The 22,801-nt window shown below is 45.3% G+C and overlaps 1 protein-coding gene across 19 annotated transcripts in view; it reads right to left on the bottom strand.

Moving 5' to 3' along the window:
* The window catches only part of LOC110498654 (teneurin-3), a 439,962-nt gene that overhangs the window by 14,093 nt on the left and 403,068 nt on the right, over nt 1–22,801 (bottom strand). For 14 of the 19 annotated variants that reach the window (XM_090210457.1, XM_090210459.1, XM_090210460.1 and 11 more), the window contains 8 exons: nt 18,492–18,741; nt 15,019–15,039; nt 12,261–12,493; nt 8,958–9,112; nt 5,038–5,139; nt 4,679–4,852; nt 3,826–4,436; nt 279–454 (listed from right to left, as the gene is read on the bottom strand). In XM_090210457.1, coding sequence (XP_090066583.1) covers nt 279–454; nt 3,826–4,436; nt 4,679–4,852; nt 5,038–5,139; nt 8,958–9,112; nt 12,261–12,493; nt 15,019–15,039; nt 18,492–18,741 — 1,722 coding nt within the window. The remainder of the gene's footprint in view (nt 1–278; nt 455–3,825; nt 4,437–4,678; nt 4,853–5,037; nt 5,140–8,957; nt 9,113–12,260; nt 12,494–15,018; nt 15,040–18,491; nt 18,742–22,801) is intronic. The other 5 variants (XM_090210462.1, XM_036954330.2, XM_036954334.2 and 2 more) reach the window with 1 other exon arrangement.

The raw sequence follows: 22,801 nt of genomic DNA, 5'->3' as shown, positions 1-22,801 counted from the left end.
TGTCTTTATTTTATGACCTCTTTAATAATGAAAGGGGATCAGGCATTAATGCCCATTGAGTAATTGGTGAAGTCATTAATATTGTGTTGACGTTCGACTAATCAATGCTGTTGGTTTATCAACGTGGCGCATTAATATTCATGATTGGCACTCACAACGTTGAGACACACAGATATGTGTAAACACACAGACACAGACACACACACACACACACACACACACACACACACACACACACACACACACACACACACACACACACACACACCTCTACTTACCCTGGACCAGTGTGTAGAAGGAGTCAATGGAGGAGAGGTTGGTGGTGATGCTGACGTCCTCGTCACGGCCGGAGGTCTCAATGTCCACCGTGATGGCCCCGGTCATGTCCCCGTGCAGGTTGGTCACCACCCCCGTAGGGAATGTCACGTTGGTTAGACGACCCTCACTGTCATAACTGGAGGGAATGGAGATAGATTGAAATAAAGAAAGAAAGAAAGAAAGAAGAGAAAGTGAGAGAAGACAGAGAGAGGAGAGAAGACAGAGAGAGAGGAGAGAAGACAGAGAGAGGGAGGGAGAGAAGACAGAGAGAGAGGAGAGAAGACAGAGAGAGGAGAGAAGACAGAGAGAGAGGAGAGAAGACAGAGAGAGGGAGGGAGAGAAGACAGATAGAGAGGAGAGAAGACAGAGAGAGGGAGGGAGAGAAGACAGAGAGAGGAGGGAAGACAGAGAGAGAGGGAGAGAAGACAGAGAGAGAGGGAGAGAAGACAGAGAGAGAGGAGAGAAGACAGAGAGAGAGAGGGAGAGAAGATAGAGCGAGGAGAGAGAGAGAAAGAGAGGGGAGAGAAGACAGAGGGAGAGAGAGAGAGAGAGAGAGGGGAGAGAGACAGAGGGAGTGAGAGAGGGAGAGAGAAGGGAGAAGACAGAGGGAGCGAGAGGGAGCGAGAGGGGAGAAAAATAGGAAAATAAAGTTATATGGAATTGTTTTAAGAATGTCCTTCCAAGAAACATTTTGCTATTTGATTTTGAATTTTAAGACCCCTTGAAGTATCCCAAAAAATATATATTTGTATCTTTACTGCTATTAGCCCATACAATCACACTGAATAACAGATTCACTACATGGAACAACAGATAGTCCCATCAAAAATATCAAAAGGCAGTTTGTTCTGAAGTGTCTCTCCTATATCTGAGAGAAAGATCAGGAAACATTTGTTTGTTTTTGTACATGTATTTAAGGATACAGTCAGACACTGTAGAACTGTAGTCAACGACTTCCTCTGGCATTGTGATGTTGAATAGAGAGTTAGCGGGTAGCAGGTTGAGGGGACGATGTATGAATGGCTGCTGGTTTGTACGAGGGGATAGGGGTCAGGGTTTGGGTTCAGACTCAGAGGCAGTCTTTTTGACAAGGGCTCTGTGGTAAAAGTTTTGGGCTATGGAAGCTGTAGTATGGTGGAACACACTGCCAGGCTAGCTGACTAGGGCCTTTGCTGTCCCATATGGCTGGGAGTCTATTTTAGTACCTGGAGGGAGTGTCAGTGTGTGTGTTTGTGTGTGTCTGAGCTAGCCTACTATCAGATTTAGAGAGAGATGTAGTGACAGCCCTGTGTCTGCTGGTGTATGTCTGCTCTGGGAGTAACAGGCACTTTGTGACTCTCTGTCTCACACTCTTCTTTCTCTCCTCCCTCCATATTTCCTCCATGGTGACAGTGGGTGTGGCTCCCAGATGAGCTCTCCTCCAAGCATGACACACACACACACACACACACACACACACACACACACACACACACACACACACACACACTGTATAATTTACAACTATTCCTCCATTTGTTGGAACGTGGTGCAGTACAAGGTGAAACGGAACGGAAAGTTTTCTATGAAGATGTCCCCTGAGTTGTGTGGCGTGTGTGTAAGGGTATGTGTGTGTATTTGAGTGTGTGTGTGTGACATGGTTTTGCTGAGCAGGCATTGATCAGCTCCTGTCTTACTGATACAGATCAGATGGAAGTGCAGAAAAGATGGCTGCTGGCTCTATAGTATACACACAGCCAATCACTAGATGGTATAGGATGATGAAGGACATCTTCATGCTGTCAGAGTTAGGACTTACGGGACAAGGGACACTCACAAAAAGGGGGACACTGACACTTCCTTACACAGTCTTAGGGGACAACAGAGGGAGAGAGACTTCTCTTATAGCAGCTTTCTGAAACACAACCAGTGGGGCAGTCAGTTTATGAGTCAGATAGTCAGTCAGTTTATGAGTCAGATTGTCAGTCAGTCAGATAGTCAGTCAGATAGTCAGTCAGTTTATGAGTCAGATTGTCAGTCAGTCAGATAGTCAGTCAGATAGTCAGTTAGTTTATGAGTCAGATAGTCAGTCAGTTTATGAGTCAGATTGTCAGTCAGTCAGATAGTCAGTCAGATAGTCAGTCAGTTTATGAGTCAGATAGTCAGTCAGATAGTCAGTCAGTTTATGAGTCAGATAGTCAGTCAGATTATGAGTCAGATAGTCAGTCAGATAGTCAGTCAGTTTATGAGTCAGATAGTCAGTCAGATAGTCAGTCAGATAGTCAGTCAGTTTATAAGTCAGATTGTCAGTCAGTCAGATAGTCAGTCAGTTTATGAGTCAGATAGTCAGTCAGATAGTCAGTCAGTTTATGAGTCAGATTGTCAGTCAGATAGTCAGTCAGTTTATGAGTCAGATAGTCAGTCAGATAGTCAGTCAGATAGTCAGTCAGTTTATGAGTCAGATTGTCAGTCAGTCAGATAGTCAGTCAGATAGTCAGTCAGTTTATGAGTCAGATAGTCAGTCAGATAGTCAGTCAGTTTATGAGTCAGATAGTCAGTCAGATAGTCAGTCAGATAGTCAGTCAGTTTATGAGTCAGATTGTCAGTCAGTCAGATAGTCAGTCAGATAGTCAGTCAGTTTATGAGTCAGATAGTCAGTCAGATAGTTAGTCAGTTTATGAGTCAGATTGTCAGTCAGATAGTCAGTCAGTTTATGAGTCAGATTGTCAGTCAGTCAGTTTATGAGTCAGATAGTCAGTCAGTTTATGAGTCAGATTGTCAGTCAGTTTATGAGTCAGATAGTCAGTCAGATAGTCAGTCAGATAGTTAGTCAGTTTATGAGTCAGATTGTCAGTCAGATAGTCAGTCAGTTTATGAGTCAGATTGTCAGTCAGTCAGTTTATGAGTCAGATAGTCAGTCAGTTCATGAGTCAGATTGTCAGTCAGATTGTCAGTCAGTTTATGAGTCAGATAGTCAGTCAGATAGTCAGTCAGATAGTCAGTCAGTTTATGAGTCAGATTGTCAGTAAGTCAGATAGTCAGTCAGATAGTCAGTCAGTATATGAGTCAGATTGTCAGTCAGTCAGATAGTCAGTCAGATAGTCAGTCAGTTTATGAGTCAGATTGTCAGTGAGTCAGATAGTCAGTCAGTTTATGAGTCAGATTGTCAGTCAGATAGTCAGTCAGTTTATGAGTCAGATTGTCAGTCAGATAGTCAGTCAGTTTATGAGTCAGATTGTCAGTCAGCCAGATAGTCAGTCAGATAGTCAGTCAGTTCATGAGTCAGATTGTCAGCCAGTCAGATAGTCAGTCAGTTTATGAGTCAGAGTGTCAGTCAGTCAGATAGTCAGTCAGGCAGATAGTCAGTCAGATAGTCAGTCAGTCAGATAGTCAATCAGTTTATGAGTCAGAGTGTCAGTCAGATAGTCAGTCAGGCAGATAGTCAGTCAGGCAGATAGTCAGTCAGTCAGTCAAATAGTCAATCAGAATGGAGCCCCAAGTCTTTGCTGGTCAGTAAGTACTACTTACTCATAGAAGGTGGTCCATCCTATCTGTATGGTCTTGGTGGCGAGCAGCCCACTGTTGCCGTGGTAGGTGAACAGCACCAGCTCCTGTCCCTGGGCCGTCAGTGTCTTCAACCCGCCATTGGTCCCGATTGTCAGCCAGATCACCTGGTTGTCCGGGGCAACGATCCGCACCGGCATCCGGTTGGGGTCGCGGCGGATCCTCAAGGTGTTGCCACTACTATCCGTCACGGCTGTAACGTCCTCCTCGTTGCTATAGCTGAAGTTGTACTTGTAGTCCCCGGTGACGAGAGACATGGTGAACTGGTGGGTTCCGTTGGAATCAAACACGTAGAGCTCCTGGGACGACGGCGAGGCCACCTCGAAGGAGCCCGGGCCGGACACGGCGGAGCCCGACGGCGGTTGGTTGCGGCGGACGGCGCGGATGCGGATGTTGCCCAGGTCGGCCACGTAGAGCGTACCGTCGGGCGAGACGACCAGCGAGGAGGGCGAGTTGAGCCGGGCGTCTTTGGCGTAGCCGTCGCCCGTCTGGTAGCAGTCGCAGTTGGCGTCGTTCTTGCAGTCGCAGTCGGACAGAGCTCCGGCCAAAGGCGTGATATCGCCGCCCGTGGACACCTACATTTACATGTGAAGTTGAATCATTTAGCAGAATGCTCTGATCCACAGTCACTTACAATCAGTGCAACGAGGGTAAAAACAATGACATAACAATCATTGAAAGATATTCAAAATAGGCTGCAAAAGCAGTGCCAGCCAGAACGACAAATACAACAGTACGTTGTTCTTGGTCTTTCCCCCCCCCCTCTTCGTTTGCATCTCATGACATATCATTGTACTATATCACAGGACTATATGACCTGGCGGATGCGGTGTATCTTCTTCTCATCAGTCTCGGCGATGTAGAGCACGCCGCTGTAGGAGAGGGCGATGGCGGCAGCTCCCTCCAGCATGGTCTGCACCGCCCGCTTGCCCAGCGTGTATTCTATACCCGGCACCTGGCAGTGCATGGGGCGTCCCGCCACGATGCGCACCTGTTGGGACACAGCAACAACACAAGTCAAAGAGACGACCAGTATCTTGGCCAAGGCTTATTCAGACCCAATGGGTCGGTGCATCCTTCCATCTCGCCTTACCCATCATGCATTGTTCCCACTACCAGCATGAACGTATTTGCGTATGTAATAGAAGTGCTCCTATGTGGGCGTGTGATGGTCACCTGTCTGTTCTCAGTGATCTGCAGCACCACGTTGTTGTCCAGGACATAGATGGAATTATCCATGGGGTTGATGGCCAGAGCTGTGGGCCACTCCAGACGAACCTACAGCAGAGATTAGATTCATTAGGATCCTCATTATCCGACGCCAAGGGAGACAGCTGGCCGTACTGTGGTCCCACACGTAACCAAAAAGACATTGCAGACCCCCAAAACACTGAACAATTTACATCCACTGAAAGGAGAAGAAAAAGAAATCAAACAGAACCTTTATTAGCCTGAAGGGGTGAAAACTCTTCGCAAAAGTTCCGTAAAGATGACAGAAACAAACAAGTCAACCCACAAAGACAGAACAGATGAGATGTGAGTCTAGTGCTGCTCTGCACCCCCCCAGCCCCCCCCCCCCCCCCCCCTGCCCACCCTGAGCGTCTGGCTGTGACACTGATGAAGAAGGATCCTTTACTTCTCAGGACTTATACATTGTGTGCTTCGCTCTGATTCAATTTAAATCAGCCACCGGGTCATTTATTACATTTTAAAGACAAACACACACACACACACGCGCACACACACACGCAGGCCCACACTCACTTACGCATGCACACACGCGCGCACACACACCCCGACACACACCCTGCGAAATGATGCGCTCCCTCATCGCCCGAGGGAAGCAACTCTCTGCTGGCAAAACAAAGAGGAGAGAGAAAGGGAGATGTAAACGTTAAAGTTTTATAGTCTCAACGAGACTTGTCTCTCATTCTCTTTCCATCTCCCGGTGGAGGAGCAGGGTATGCTGGCGGACAAAATGTGATGGTAAAGATGATATGAAGAGAACACACACACACACTCCCGCCCCCCAAAACACACACACTTCTGCACCATTAGTGTGTTGTAGAGCTCCGGGCACAGCGGTAGTTAGGGATCTGCTGTCTTCGGCGTCTTCACCTCACCCCCGACCCTGAGTGACCTGGCAGGTTAAGCGCTTCAGCAGAGGACCATTAAAACCTAATGACGCTTTTAGCCTTTAGCTCGACCACATGAAAGCTCTTCCCTGCCAGTTACAGGCCATACATTATACATGGATAAAGCTGAATTAAAGAGACACTATTTGGGCACTTGGTACCATGCAGTGACTGGAAGACAGACTGTGTTTCTTCCTTCGCCTCTCAAAGTGCTACAAATACTTAACCCCTGCTTTTCCCCCCTGTGGAAATGGAAGTGGAGGAAAGTGAAATGATAACAGAGTGTTGCTGTCTATTCAGATGCCCAAAATCATCAGCTGGAAGCCACGGCAGCGCACGGCAGAGTTCAATCGTCAACTTCTCAACATAACTCCTGGAGAGAGAGAGCTGGAGAGAGAGAGCTGGAGAGAGAGAGCTGGAGAGAGAGAGCTGGAGAGAGAGAGCTGGAGAGAGAGAGCTAGAGAGAGAGAGTTGGAGAGAGGAGCTGGAGAGAGAGAGCTGGAGAGGAAGAAATGGAGAGAGAGAGCTGGAGAGAGAGAGCTGGAGAGAAAGAAATGGAGAGAGAGAGCTGGAGAGAGAGAGCTAGAGAGAGAGAGCTAGAGAGAGAGAGAGTTGGAGAGACGAGCTGGAGAGAGAGAGCTGGAGAGAGAGAGCTAGAGAGAGAGAGAGTTGGAGAGAGAGAGCTGGAGAGAGAGAGTGGTATAGCCTTGAAAGCACTGAGGCTTTGGAGGGGAATCCCCTCTCTACAGTACAACATGTGTATGGGAACATTTTATTTCATACCACCTCCATGTTGAGGTGACAGTGGTTGGGGGTTGCAGTGTTTCTGCTGCCTGTTTTAACTGACACAGAGCTGTCTTCGGTTTGTTTTTGCTCCACTGAGTCCCAGGCTGCTTCCCAAATGGCACCCTGTTCCCTATTTAGTGCACTATCTAGGGAATAAGGTGCCATTTGGGACGCAACCATACTTCTTCTCCCTCCCTGGCTGGCTGCGCTACACTGTGTCTCTTCCCCATTCTTCCCCCCCGGACCCATGGATACTGCATATATGTTCCTCTCTGAATAACTCAACTCTGTGTTTCTCTCTCTCTTTGTCACAGGGGACTCTCTCCCTTGCTCTTTGATTGTGACAGAGGAGAAGAGGATGGGAAGGAGGAGGAGTGAGTCCAAAGAAGAAAGGAAGAGAGGGATGGAGAGATGGAGAAGAATGATCTGAGCGAATCTGTCTCTGTCTGTTTTGAGAGATGGGGAATTGGAGGAAGTGAGGTGTAGCGAGGATTGATATAGGGGTAGCTCAGGGCACACACACACACACACACACACACACACACACACACACACACACACACACACACACACACACACACACACACACACACACACACACACACACACACACACACACACACTGATCTAGCTAGCAGTGGAAGGCACAGGGGACTCAGAGACAACACACCATATACCTGACTTGCCCACACTGGTTATGCTTCACATTAGTTCAGAACACTGTCAATATACTTTCAGTCAGAAAACTGACATTCTCTTGGCTCTCTCAGTTTGGCAAAAAAACATCAACAAAACTACCACCATCTAGACAGCACCACCAGCACCCTATCACTCAAGATAACCCACTTCAGTGCTTCCCTAAAGCTCAAAATAGCCCACTCTGATTGGATAATCCAGGAAAAGCGCCTCGTAAAACCTCCAATAGGGGAGGCCACTTTCAGGAACAGTATTATGATTGACACATCCTGTTCCCTCTTAATCCTCAGATGATTCCTGTCTTTCAACAATAAAGTGAGATCCAAACCGGACCCTGAAATACCTGGAGTTGAATTTGGCCCTTAGAAAGAGCTGAGGCTGAGGGCCATAGTGCTGTTTGGGGTTGGGGTCAGTTCCAATTCAATTTGGCAATTCGGGAAGTGAACAACTGTAAAACCTCAATTAGATGCCGAGTTTCAAATAATCACCTGTCCCTTTTAATAGCTGAGCAACTGCACACATTTCAGTAAATAAAAGCCTCTTTCAAATAAACGCTGGGTCGAAATGAATTGTTTACAAGGTTTAATGCTTGATTTTTTACATTTAATAATTCAGTAATGACTCGTAAGAAACTGCTAGCCATTGGCTGCTAACAACTGAGAACTGCTAGCTAACTGGCAAGCACAAAAACAGTCAAGAGCTTCGAGAGTACAGAGCCCTAGAAATCGCCAGAACCGACGAAAATGCACAAGGAAAAGTTTTGAAAGTTTTTTTTTATAGATATAATAAGACAAAAGAAACGTGACACAGTGTGTAAATGATAACACACATCAGTGCAGGAAATGTGCAAATGAGCAAAAGCTGTGTGCACTAAGGAAATAGACTCAAATAAAAGCTGTGTGCACTAAGGAAATAGACTCAAATAAAAGCCTGTCTCTAATAAGCAACAGTTGTTTTCAGTGATTTAAGCAAATAAAACACCCAGGCTATTATTTAAGTTTTATAGTTAAAATGTTTTTTTTTTTCATTGTGTAATTTCAGTTTACTTCCTGAATTGGTTGAATTGAAATGGAATCATCCCCAACCCTGGCACTGTAATCTACGCCATAGGGCAGAGTTCAGCTGTGTTGGTTGACTGGGGGCAGGTTTGGGGTATAGCGAGCGGCCAGCAGGGGGAGCTTTAGGCCTTTAATAGGCACTGCCACTCAGTAGAGGAGAACACTGGTTCTCTCAGATGAGACAACACCCCTGTCAATACTAGCCAGCCACACCATCTACTACAGTCTACATCAAAGAGGCTATATGGACTGAATGTATATTGCCAAATGTATATAGTAAGGGTGATAGAACCATGTTTGTATATGTATGGCTCTGAACGATGACTCAGGGCCGCCATTAAGATAAAGTGAGTCCAGCAAACACTGGAGGTTTGGTGTGTGTTCGTGTTCAGGTGGATGCCCCTGTGTGCATGTGACCCACCTGTCTGATGTGCATGCTGGTGTCACAGGTCAGAGGTCGTGCTGAGGTGAGGTCGTTGGAGCCCAACAGGGTGGAGATGATCCCGTTACGATCCACCTTCCTGATCATGGTCCCGTCTACGAAGTAGATGTACCCGTTCTTATCTACCGTAATACCTGGAGTAGTGGGACAGAGAGGGAAAGTGATGAGAGGTAAGAAGTAGATGTACCCGTTCTTATCTACCGTAATACCTGGAGTAGTGGGGCAGAGAGGGAAAGTGATGAGAGGTAAGAAGTAGATGTACCCGTTCTTATCTACCGTAATACCTGGAGTAGTGGGGCAGAGAGGGAAAGTGATGAGAGGTAAGAAGTAGATGTACCAATTATTATCTACCGTAATACCTGGAGTAGTGGGGCAGAGAGGGAAAGTGATGAGAGGTAAGAAGTAGATGTACCAATTATTATCTACCGTAATACCTGGAGTAGTGGGGCAGAGAGGGAAAGTGATGAGAGGTAAGAAGTAGATGTACCAATTATTATCTACCGTAATACCTGGAGTAGTGGGGCAGAGAGGGAAAGTGATGAGAGGTAAGAAGTAGATGTACCAATTATTATCTACCGTAATACCTGGAGTAGTGGGGCAGAGAGGGAAAGTGATGAGAGGTAAGAAGTAGATGTACCAATTATTATCTACCGTAATACCTGGAGTAGTGGGGCAGAGAGGGAAAGTGATGAGAGGTAAGAAGTAGATGTACCCGTTCTTATCTACCGTAATACCTGGAGTAGTGGGGCAGAGAGGGAAAGTGATGAGAGGTAAGAAGTAGATGCACCCGTTCTTATCTACCGTAATACCTGGAGTAGTGGGACAGAGAGGGAAAGTGATGAGAGGTAAGAAGTAGATGTACCAATTATTATCTACCGTAATACATGGAGTAGTGGGACAGAGAGGGAAAGGAAGGAGATTTAGTAGAAGTAGATGTACCGAGAGAGATGCAGAGAGATGGAGACTGAGATATTTGGATGTACAGTACACATACCTGCGTACGTGCACATTCAGTACACATTCACACAGACATACTTTACGCACATACACACTTCTATGCACACGCATGCGCGCGCACACACAGCACTTGCCAGCCTGTGTATGTACAACGTGTTCGTGTGTATGAGTGTGGCTTGGGCATTTTTCAGGTCACCGCAGAAGGAAGCACCCGGTGAATAATTCACATTTTGATGTCTAGTGGTGAATTATTTCACAGGGCAGAAGAGGAAGGGAGGAGGGGGGAGGGAAAATAAGCCATTTTCAAAACCCCCCAAAATAGGAACAATAGAATAAAATCAAATCAAATGTGTGAATCCATAACTGTCTCTATTTTGGGGACGAGAGCCTAGAAGAGAGGAGGCAGGGAAGAAAACACCCATGTTTCTGGTGGGATGGAATGAGAGAGAGAGGGAGGGAGGAGCAGGGGGGGTTAGTTAATCTTCACTTCACATCCAAATGGATGCGAAACAGACTGTTGCTATGGTTGCGACAACAGCGGCTAAAAGCAACTTCTCTCCCTCCTTTCTCCTTTCTAGTGTGTGTATCGGAGGAGGGTCCGCGCTCCTGAGGCGGTGTGTTCACCTGCTCCACTGCTGATCCCGTAGGAAGGGGGAGGGTGAAGGGGAAGAGGGATGGGGAGGGGGAGGAGGGGGGGTGAAGGGGAAGAGGGATATGGAGGGGGAGGAGTGTCCGCGCTCCTGAGGCGGTGTGTTCACCTGCTCCACTGCTGATCCCGTAGGGAGGGGGAGGAGGGTGGGTGGGGGGGTGAAGGGGGAGGGGGAGGAGGGGGGGTGAAGGGGAAGAGGGATATGGAGGGGGAGGAGGGGGGGGTGAAGGGGAAGAGGGGGGGAGGGGGAGGAGGGGGAGGTGAAGAGGAAGAGGGGTGGGGAGGGGGAGGAGAGAAAGAATGGATGGATGGGAGAGGAGGGGTGTTAAAAAACCCTGCCGCATTCCGTCATGACCAGCAAGCTAATCAAAGGAGAGACAGATGAAGAGAGGAGGAGGATGGAATGAGAGGAGGAAGAGGAAGGGAGGAGAGAAGAGAGGGAGGAGGTGATAAGAGATGCTGAGTGGAGAGGGTGGGATGAAAAGAAGGGAGAATAGGAGAGGAGTGGCAAGGCTGAGAGGCGGCATGTTGGAAATGAAAACACTCTCGCTCTCTCTTCTCTCCATCCCCCTCTCTCTCTAAGCCATCTGCTGCTAGCGACGGCTCGCTAACATTTATTTGCATTTCTCTACTCTCTCTTTCCCTCTCTCACACGTTACCGCCCTCCTAATGGTCTTCCGACTCGCTCTCTAACTGCAGTTTAACAGGCAACTGTGTGCGTGTGTGTGTGTGTGTGAGAGAGAGATAATGTGTGTGTGTGTGAGAGAGAGATAATGTGTGTGTGTGTCTAAAGGCTCTCTCCATTAAAATCTAGACTAAAAGCTTGTGCCTGCCAAAATCTCCCAGCTACTGCTCAGCCACCTCTCACCTCATTACCGCCGGGGTGTGTGTGTGATAGTCACACCTGTGGGTTACAGACAGGTTTTATGGGGGCTGGCTGGTGCGGCGAGGACAGACAGACTGACAGATTGCCTGAAGCGGAGTGTTGGAGGCCATACTAAGTGAGTATGTGGGAAGTTTCTGTCAGTCTGAGTCTGTGTGGTTATGTTCTAATGCCATGGTAGTATATTGGTAGCATAAAGGTAGTATAATGGTAGCATAATGGTAGTATATTGGTAGCATAATGGTAGTATAATGGTAGCATAATGGTAGCATAATGGTAGTATAATGGTAGCATAATGGTAAAATAATGGTAGTATAATGGTAGCATAATGGTAGTATAATGGGGATGGAAGCTTGCCGGGTAAGAGTGCTTAAGCTTTTACCAAGGGCTGGTCTGTTTTTCTCTACAGGGAACTGTGCATGAATTATATGCCAGACCATATAATGTGTGTGTGTGTGTCTGTGTGTGTGTCTGTGTGTGTGTCTGTGTCTGTGTCTGTGTGTGTGTCTGTGTGTGTGTGTGTGTCTGTGTCTGTGTGTGTCTGTGTCTGTTTCTGTGTGTGTGTGTGTGTGTGTGTGTGTGTGTGTGTGTGTGTGTGTGTGTGTGTGTGTGTGTGTGTGTGTGTGTGTGTGTGTGTGTGCATTTTTGTTGGTGTCTGTACCAATGTCCTGTGTAGTTGTGTGTTTCTCTGTACAGGGCACTGTAAATGTATTATGTCAATAATTTTGTTGTCTGTACCAATTTTCAGCATGTGGCAGTGTGTGTGCGTGTGTCTATTCCTCTGTCATCCTACCTTTGGGCCCCATGAGGAGGGCCTCTGTGGCCACGCCCCCGTCCCCGCAGCGTGCCTCGTCGAAGGGGGGACACTGCTCCCCGGTACCAGCCACCACCTCTCCGTTCTGGAGCAGCTCCTTGGTGCCCGTCAGGACCTTGGGACGGTAGATACGGCGGGAGTTGGTGTCTGACACGTACAGCTGCCCCGTAACCGGGTCCGTCGCCAGGTAGTACCGGTGGGCCGGGTTGTTGCTACGGAAAACAAAGTGGAGGAAGAGTTGACAGTTTGGGACAGTGAATTGCGACACTACAGAACTCACACTACAGCCACACTTCACATAAAGATACCGTACCACTAACAAGGAAACTAAGCAAATGAACACTGAAAATGACAGAAGGGTTCAGGCTGCTGCATTCGTGTTGTGAAAGACCAGAGGGAAGATGAGAGTGCAGCGTCCATTTTGTGCCTGTGGTACATCATACTAGAAGTGTTAGAGGAGGGGGCACACGGTTCCACAGTGGCATATGGCCTCAGCCGGGATGACCCTAACGCGATGCGACTGCCGATCACTATCGTCTGACGCGCTCCTAATGATGCCCAGTAACCTGTCACATTCGCTCCATCATCGCCTGCTTGGTGAGCTGGGCGCCGGCGGTTGCCGTAGCGATTGATGAAAGTCAACAACTGATCAACGGGTGTCAATTAGGACGGCTTAAAATAGGGGGAAGGACCCAGACACCTCATACCAAGGACAGGCTGGCTGTTTCTAATGACACACTCATGGCTAGAGACCGAGAGATACAGAGAGACACTGTATATAGACATAATATGACATTTGAAATGTGTTTATTCTTTTGGAACTTTTGTGAGTGTAATGTTTACTGTTACATCTTTATAGTTTATTTCACCGTTGTTTATTGTCTATTTCACTTGCTTTTGCAATGTAAACATATAAAAGCCCTTAAATTGAGAGAGAGAGAGAGAGAGAGAGAGAGAGAGAGACAGAGAGAGAGAGAGACAGAGAGACAGAGAGAGAGAGAGAGAGAGACAGAGAGAGACAGAGAGAGAGAGAGAGAGACAGAGAGAGAGAGACAGCGAGACAGAGGGAGAGAGACAGAGAGACAGAGAGACAGAGAGAGATACAGAGAGAGAGACAGAGAGAGACAGAGAGAGAGAGAGACAGAGAGAGAGAGACAGAGAGAGAGAGAGAGAGAGAGACAGAGAGAGACAGAGAGAGAGACAGATAGAGACAGAGAGATACAGAGAGAGAGAGAGAGAGAGACAGAGAGAGAGAGAGACAGAGAGAGAGACAGAGAGAGAGACAGAGAGAGAGAGAGAGAGAGAGACAGAGAGAGAGAGAGAGAGAGAGAGAGAGAGAGAGCGGGAGGCCTATATGATATACAGTGCCTTGCGAAAGTATTCGGACCCTGAAATTTGAAGCCTGAAATGTGGCAGAAGGTCGCAAAGTTCAAGGGGGCCGAATACTTTCGCAAGGCACTGTATAGCCAAGATAAACAGAATAATATATATATTTTTTTTAAACATTGGAGGAAAATCTACTTTTGGAGCATTTGACTGTCTTTGCACTTTGCTCTCACTGACACTCCACTGTTCTCCTAGTGCCCACTTCACTTCCAGGTAAAAGTAGACAGGAAAACATTCTGGGAAGTAGCGAACGCAGAGGCTTGGCTTTGAATATGAATCTGTCGTCAGCGATTACTCAGTCAGAGTGAGAACGGTTACGAAGGAGTGTCACTTCGGGGCAGGAGTAAAGAAAACGGGGAGACAGACACCCCCACTCCTCCATATTGAGGTGAATCTTTCCATTTCTTTGACAAATATGACGAGGCAGGTGTTTCTTTGTCACTGTGGGCTAAAGACAAGAAGGATTTACACAGAGGCAAACACAGAGGCAAACACAGAGGCAAACAGATAACAAGAAGCTGAAGGTCAAAAGACAAACATCATTGAATGATAACAAATGTGTGTGTGCATGACTGTGTGTTCGCGTGGATCCTCCTTCATTAGAATGGCTCTGAGGAGGTTTGAGGTCAATAGTCTCTCCAGTTTACAAAGCTCAGCAGAGCAAGGGAGTCAATAACGCTAGACTTAATGATACTCCCAAATAGAGCGAGACGTCTGGGTGTGTGTGTGTGTCTGTGTGTGTCTGTATGTGTCTGGGTGTATGTGTGTGTGTCTGTACCGTGTGTGTCTGTACAGGCCTGTATAGGCCTGATTTAGTGCAAACCAACGCTAGTCAGGGACAAAGACAGAGAGAGCACCTCTGAACACCACCATAGTTCCTCCTCTCCTCTCTCCTCTGAACACCACCATAGTTCCTCCTCTCCATCTAGACTTGACCCCGTGTCTCGTCCTCACTCCTCTTTGTCAAAGGGCCCCAACCGTACAACAGAGAAGTATTGAGTTGAAAACAGACCCCTCAAAACGTTTTGCTAGTTAGCGTTTTTTGTTGTTGTTGCTAGTTAGCGATTTTATAAAAGTGTTAAGTTGTCTTTTACAATGTACAAAACAACAACTAGTGGGTTCTGGATGGTTCCAGCAGGTTTGTAGGCAGATAAAGGAGTCCGATTCGCCGAGAGCTGATGTCGGCCAATCCGCTAGAATGATTCTGAAATCCCTCCAAAGCCTTTATATAAAGATAGTGACTGTATTCTATGGACGAGCTGCCACTAGGGTTTACACAGGGGACAGAGAGAGAGGGAAACAAGACTGGTATGGATCTGTGGTACATGGTTATATTGTTACTGAGGCTTACCTATGTCTGAAATCTTTATTTCTTAGAAAAGCGGAAGCAGAAGGGAACAAGAAAGAGAGAAAAAAAGAGATAACAGAAGAGTGTTGGTTAGTCAGACTGGAGAACACACAGAAAGAGAGAGATAATAGAAGAGTGTTGGTTAGTCAGACTGGAGAACACACAGAAAGAGAGAGATAATAGAAGAGTGTTAGTTAGTCAGACTGGAGAACACACAGAAAGAGAGAGATAATAGAAGAGTGTTGGTTAGTCAGGATGGAGAACACACAGAAAGAGAGAGATAATAGAAGAGTGTTGGTTAGTCAGGATGGAGAACACACAGAAAGAGAGAGATAATAGAAGAGTGTTGGTTAGTCAGGATGGAGAACACACAGAAAGAGAGAAATAATAGAAGAGTGTTGGTTAGTCAGACTGGAGAACACACAGAAAGAGAGAGATAATAGAAGAGTGTTGGTTAGTCAGACTGGAGAACACACAGAAAGAGAGAGATAATAGAAGTGTTGGTTAGTCAGACTGGAGAACACACAGAAAGAGAGAGATAATAGAAGAGTGTTGGTTAGTCAGGATGGAGAACACACAGAAAGAGAGAGATAATAGAATAGTGTTGGTTAGTCAGACTGGAGAACACACAGAAAGAGATAGATAATAGAAGTGTTGGTTAGTCAGACTGGAGAACACACAGAAAGAGAGAGATAATAGAAGAGTGTTGGTTAGTCAGGATGGAGAACACACAGAAAGAGAGAGATAATAGAAGAGTGTTGGTTAGTCAGACTGGAGAACACACAGAAAGAGAGAGATAATAGAAGAGTGTTGGTTAGTCAGACTGGAGAACACACAGAAAGAGAGAGATAATAGAAGAGTGTTGGTTAGTCAGACTGGAGAACACACAGAAAGAGAGAGATAATAGAAGAGTTTTGGTTAGTCAGACTGGAGAACACACAGAAAGAGAGAGATAATAGAAGTGTTGGCTAGTCCGGATGGAGAACACACAGAAAGAGAGAGATAATAGAAGAGTTTTGGTTAGTCAGACTGGAGAACACACAGAAAGAGAGAGATAATAGAAGTGTTGGTTAGTCAGAGTGGAGAACACACAGAAAGAGAGAGATAATAGAAGTGTTGGTTAGTCAGAGTGGAGAACACACAGAAAGAGAGAGATAATAGAAGTGTTGGCTAGTCAGGATGGAGAACACACAGAAAGAGAGAGATAATATAAGTGTTGGTTAGTCAGAGTGGAGAACACACAGAAAGAGAGAGATAATAGAAGTGTTGGCTAGTCCGGATGGAGAACACACAGAAAGAGAGAGATAATAGAAGTGTTGGCTAGTCCGGATGGAGAACACACAGAACGAGAGAGATAATAGAAGTGTTAGCTAGTCAGGATGGAGAACACACAGAAAGAGAGAGATAATAGAAGTGATGGCTAGTCAGACTGGAGAACACACAGAAAGAGAGAGATAATAGAAGTGTTGGTTAGTCAGGATGGAGAACACACAGAAAGAGAGAGATAATAGAAGTGTTGGTTAGTCAGGATGGAGAACACACAGAAAGAGAGAGATGTTTTCACACACACACACACACACACACACACACACACACACACACACACACACACACACACACAATACAAGTTGTCATACACACGGACACATTAACATACAGTACACATATACTGTCAGGCAGTCAAAGAGTTAGACACCCCCCACACACACACACACACAGCTGTCCACCTGGGAGCTAGTGTTTGCGTTAGCATGAATGGTTCACCTGGGAGGTAGCATTAGCGTGCCAGACTTGTGCTCCAGGTTAACAGGCTCATAATGGCCTATTGATTGTGTTCCTGACAATGAAAAGGCAGGGCCTAAACAACAGCGTTAGCACCCCCGGTGACTAGCCAGGACGCTGGGATTACTGTATATGCCAAGGCTGCGGAGTGACTTTTCATTTATAATACACATGCAAACACGCACACACACATGCATGCGCATAAGCGCGCGCACACACACTCTTTCTCTCTCTCTTTTTCTAATTAGTCAATTTAATTTACAGGACTGGGCATTACCCATCAAGCCTAATAATGAAATTGAGTTAAGCCTGGGTGCATTACAGTGTGCTGGGCAAAGAGAGAGACGGAGAGAGAGAGACAGAAAGAGAGAGAGACAGAAAGAGAGAGAGAGAGAGAGAGAGAGAGAGAGAGAGAGAGAGAGAGAGAGCGAGACAGAGAGAGAGAGACAGTAAGAGAGAGACAGAAAGAGAGAGAGACAGGAAGAAAGAGAACGAGAGAGAGAGCGAGAGAGAGAGCAAGAGAAAGAGCGAGAAAGAGAGCGAGAGAGAGACAGTAAGAGAGAGACAGAAAGAGAGAGAGAGAGACAGTAAGAGAGAGAGAGAAAGAGAGAGAGAGAGAGAGAGAGACAGTAAGAGAGAGAAAGAGAGAGAGAGAGAGAGAGAGAGAAAGAGAGAGAGAGAGAGAGAGAGAGAGAGAGAGAGAGAGAGAGAGAGAGAAAGAGAGAGAGAGAAAGAGAGAGAGAGAGAGAGAGAGAGAGAGAGAGAGCAATAGTGTTGTTCTTGTATACATGATTATATGTACTATTATTATTATTACTATTGAAATGAACTGTATTTCATTATCCTCATCACATTGTACTGTATTTACTGAAATGCTGTAGCCTACCACTATACTGCTTTGGCAATATCAACAAATTGAATTTCATGCCAATAAAGTCTGAATTTGAATTTGAATTAGAGAGAGATTGAGAGAGAAAGACAGGGGCGGATTTGTAGCCCTGTGTTTGGTCACATTTGCATGGAAGGGTGAGAGCATCAGTGAGGAAAGAGAGAAAGCAAGAGAAGGAGAAGCTGGAGAAGAAAGAGGCAGACAATATATTTCCTCAGGGTAAAATGTGAGAAGGTCATTTATGAGCAGTGTGTGTACATAACAGGGCTAAAATGTCCTACAGACCAGGTTAGAGGAGAGGCTGTGTGTGTGTGTGTGTGTGTGTGTGTGTGTGTGTGTGTGCCTTCCATAACATCTCTGTATCTCATCATTGTAAATGACCAGATAAGACTGACCACACTCCACATGTAGTGAGCGTTAAATTGCATTTTTTACTGAAACAAATCAATGTGTGTATCAGGTGGTAGCTCTTGTGTCATCCAGCCATCCATCACTGAATTCTCCTGCCCATCTCCCTTCCCCAAACCATCGTTTGAGGGCCTGGCAACCTGAGCTCCACCCCTTCAATCCATCCATCCATCCACCCAACCAACGCCCCACCTCCATCCATCCCTCCCTCCATTTATCCATCCATCCCTCTTTCTCTACATATGCATGTTAGTCATTCATCAGAAGTAGGTAAAACAAGAAAATTGCAAAAGTAAAACCATCTTCAAGAAATAAACCACATCAACAGCGGTTTGATTCAGACCAAAGGAAAAGTACAACAAATAGACTGTTTTTCCCCCTCTCTCTCCGTCCTTACCTGAGCTCCATGACACTGGTGACGTTCCCAGAGGGGAAGATGCGTCTGATGTAGTTGAAGTCCCCGACGAAGAGGCTCCCGTCGGCGCCACAGGCCAGCGCCACGGGGGCCAGCAGCTTGTTGCCCTCCGCCTGGCCGTTACAGCTGGGGCACGAGATGCTGCGGCGCCGGCCGTTACCCATGATGCTGCTGATCACTGGGGGCTGCTGGGAGATGAACACGTTCTCACCATTGCCCTTGTACAGGATGCCTGGATGGGGGGGGGAGAGGGAGGGGGAGGAAGGGGGGGAGATGGAGAGGAAGATTAGTTGCTGTGTCAAAGTCGTGTGTCATTGTGATGAGTGGAAGATTGACGGAAAATAAGCAAATTGTTGTTGTTGGCTTATACATGTAGCTTTTTGTACATTTGTGTAATTTCGGAACTTCCATGTTCGCCACAAATTACAAAAATGGAGGTGAAGCATATTTAAACTGTAAAGTATTATCAGATAACATTTTATACGTAGAAGGAATATGATTTGGTGTGTTGCAAACGTGGTCGAGGGATCAACGTAACACTCTGAATGCCCAGTAGTTGCAACAGTTTCACTTGGCCAGATGATCACCACAGGGAAATCAAATCAAAGCCTTACACACTTCTCTCTTTCACTCTCTCTTTCATAGAACAAATTCAGGCCAATGTTGTTTTTCATTTTTAAACTCAACACCACTTCCTGTTAATCCTCGCCCCGAGGCTAACCAGCTATGCAGCCAGGAAATAAACACTCACTGCTTTAAAATTAGACCCACTTCACACACACACACACACACACACACACACACAATTTCACCAAAAATGTGTAATTAATACAGGCTTTGAATATTGTATTTCTCAGATGATTTTCACCTCTGTGAGAATGTGATCTGAAGGAAATGTAGCAGGGTTTAAATGGGTTGATACCACAGCTGCTCCTGTTGTCATGATTACAGGCTTTTGATCATTGGGATGTTCATTTACGTGGTGCTGGGATCGAGGGCAGGTTTTTATCTGGTAATGGTGGTCGTTTGGAATCGATAAATGGTGTTAGCGCAGGTGTATGGTGCTGGGACTGGGTGTTAGGGCTGGGGTGATGAGGGTGTTATGGGAGTGGGGCTCCCTGGGTAGGTGTTGCCTGACCTTGAACTTCTCTCTCTTTCCATTCAATTCAATTCAAAGGGCTTTATTGGCATGGGAAACATACAGTATGTTCTATCTTTCCTCTCAACAGGGTTTCATAGGATCACACAGCGTGGGAGATGAAAAGATGCATGTGTGTGTCACCACACATTTAAGAACATGACGCCTCCCCCACCAGTAACACACAACAGGGTGCTGATTTGAAAAAACTGTTGAAAGACAAAGGAGTTAAATGGGATCAGCCGTAGGTGTCGTTTTCAAAGCAGCGATATGTAAAAACCAACTGCATAGTATAAAGTGCAGTACTTCAAACCACTGCTATTCTGAAAAAGCCTCTATCAATACATCTGTATATAAAAACAAACAAAAATATCATTTCTAGATTAAAAGAAATGTGATAATCAAAATCATTACTTATGTAGCTAGCAATAAAAATTGCGGACAACTAAAATAATAATTACAGCTACTTGATTATCAGCATATTCATGGACGCATAACTTATATATGATAAGGTAATAAGGTAATAAAGCTCTTAATAATGTGTTGAAAATACTACATACAAAATTACAACATGAATATTGTTCTGATTACTAGCTATACTAATTGTAATACTTATGACAATAATTATTAAATAATATTGTATTTATTCAATACATCATTATTTAAAAAATGACATTAAATACTTTTAAATCATACTATAATATTGTACCTAAATAATATTATAATAATTACTAAGTACAGTATCATTAGTGTTATCACCCATATCAATAGCTTCCTCAACAATGTATTTATCTTTGCAAATACATAACTATTTAATTACTGCTCGCATTATCATCAATTATTCCCCTCCGGCAGTAAAGGAAATAGCTACCAAATCAATACAATTGCAGCTTGTTAATCATTCCATTCTCTCAGGTCTGGTGCCTTGACATTGTCCCTGTCTCAGGTTCCTTTCTGCTCCCTATACTTAGTGCATGAATTGGGCCAGTATTGGGCACCTCTAACTTCTTATTGAATATTCACTCTAGAATATCAACCCTGGTATAGTCAAATTAAAATGAGTGCTGGCGCCTAAAATTATTTTGGGCAGTTTGAACACTATGGAAATGTTTTGGGAATATTGTGGGGATATATTGGGATGTTTTGGGAATATTTTGGGGATATATGGGGATGTTTTGGGAATATTGTGGGGATGTTTTGGGAATATTGTGGAGATATATGGGGATGTTTAGGGAATATTGTGGAGATATATGGGGATGTTTTGGGAATATTGTGGAGATATATGGGGATGTTTTGGGAATATTGTGGGGATGTTTTGGGAATATTGTGGAGATATATGGGGATGTTTTGGGAATATTGTGGAGATATATGGGGATGTTTTGGGAATATTGTGGAGATATATGGGGATGTTTTGGGAATATTATGGAGATATATGGGGATGTTTTGGGAATATTGTGGGGATATATTGGGATGTTTTGGGAAGATTTTGGGGATATATGGGATGTTTTGGGAAGATTTTGGGGATATATGGGGATGTTTTGGGAATATTGTGGAGATATATGGGGATGTTTAGGGAATATTGTGGAGATATATGGGGATGTTTAGGGAATATTGTGGAGATATATGGGGATGTTTTGGGAATATTGTGGAGATATATGGGGATGTTTTGGGAATATTGTGGAGATATATGGGGATGTATTGGGAATATTGTGGGGATATATTGGGATGTTTTGGGAAGATTTTGGGGATATATGGGATGTTTTGGGAAGATTTTGGGGATATATGGGGATGTTTTGGGAATATTGTGGAGATATATGGGGATGTTTAGGGAATATTGTGGAGATATATGGGGATGTTTAGGGAATATTGTGGAGATATATGGGGATGTTTTGGGAATATTGTGGAGATATATGGGGATGTTTTGGGAATATTGTGGAGATATATGGGGATGTTTAGGGAATATTTTGGGGATATATGGGGATGTATTGGGAATATTGTGGAGATATATGGGGATGTTTAGGGAATATTTTGGGGATGTTTTGGGAATATTATGGGGATATATAGGGATGTTTTTGGAATATTGTGGAGATATATGGGGATGTATTGGGAATATTGTGGAGATATATGGGGATGTTTAGGGAATATTTTGGGGATGTTTTTGGAATATTATGGGGATATATAGGGATGTTTTTGGAATATTTTGGGGATATATGGGGATGTTTAGGGAATATTTTGGGGATGTTTTTGGAATATTGTGGAGATATATGGGGATGTTTTTGGAATATTTTGGGGATATATGGGGATGTTTTGGGAATATTGTGGGGACATATGGGGATGTTTTGGGAATATTATGGGGATTTATGGGAATGTTGTTATACTAAGCTCCCCCCAGGATGTACTGAGCTTACCTCTGTGCTGTGCCATGCCCTGTCTCCTGAGGGCCATTGGAACAAACACACGCCCTGTACCATTACCTACAGGCCCTGGCCCACTCTGCCCACCCGTGCCCAGAGATCGACACTGATTGGAATAGTTTCTGATTGGCTGTGGGGGAATGAGAGCAGTCTATGGTAGGCTGAATGAGAGATAAAGAGAGAGAGGAAGAGAAAGTGGCAGAGGGTGCTGCTGTATGGATTTTGGCTGTGTGATGTAACCAGTGGGGTTGTGTTGGATCCAAAACACTGGGGCTTAATATCCGGCCTGAGGATATGGTGATGGAGGGGAGAGGGGCTTTGGCGGCACGAGTGGTGTTCTGGTAACCGCTTGGCTAATAACAACAGGAACTAATGCTAGAGGCAGTGTGTCAGTTCATTGGGTAGCCTACAGCCAGGCTTTAGAAAGACCAAAATAAAGAACAAAGTGATTTTTTTTTTTTTAAATACACGTTGAAAAAGATTTGTAAAACTATAGTTCTACAACATGTAGTCTTGTTTTGACGTTGTTACTTTCCTCCGTTTCTTTATGACCAGCACCCCTGCTGACGAGGCCTAACAGTGGATCAAATAGACTGGACCTGTCCATCAACACACGGGGGGGGGGGGTCTTTTATCTGTGCCGGAGCGAGGTGTGGTGCGTGCACCAGGCAGCAAGGTGTGGAGTAGAGTGGGAGAGCGGGGGAGGAAAAGCCTTTGATCTTTATTTCAAGGCTCTGGTT

This window comes from Oncorhynchus mykiss, chromosome 19 (genome assembly GCF_057628025.1).
Source record: "Oncorhynchus mykiss isolate SJ-2025 chromosome 19, ASM5762802v1, whole genome shotgun sequence".
In the NCBI taxonomy this organism is placed as follows: Eukaryota; Metazoa; Chordata; class Actinopteri; order Salmoniformes; family Salmonidae; genus Oncorhynchus; species Oncorhynchus mykiss.
Note: the sequence above shows the minus strand (reverse complement) of the source record. Positions and strands in the feature narration are given on the sequence as shown.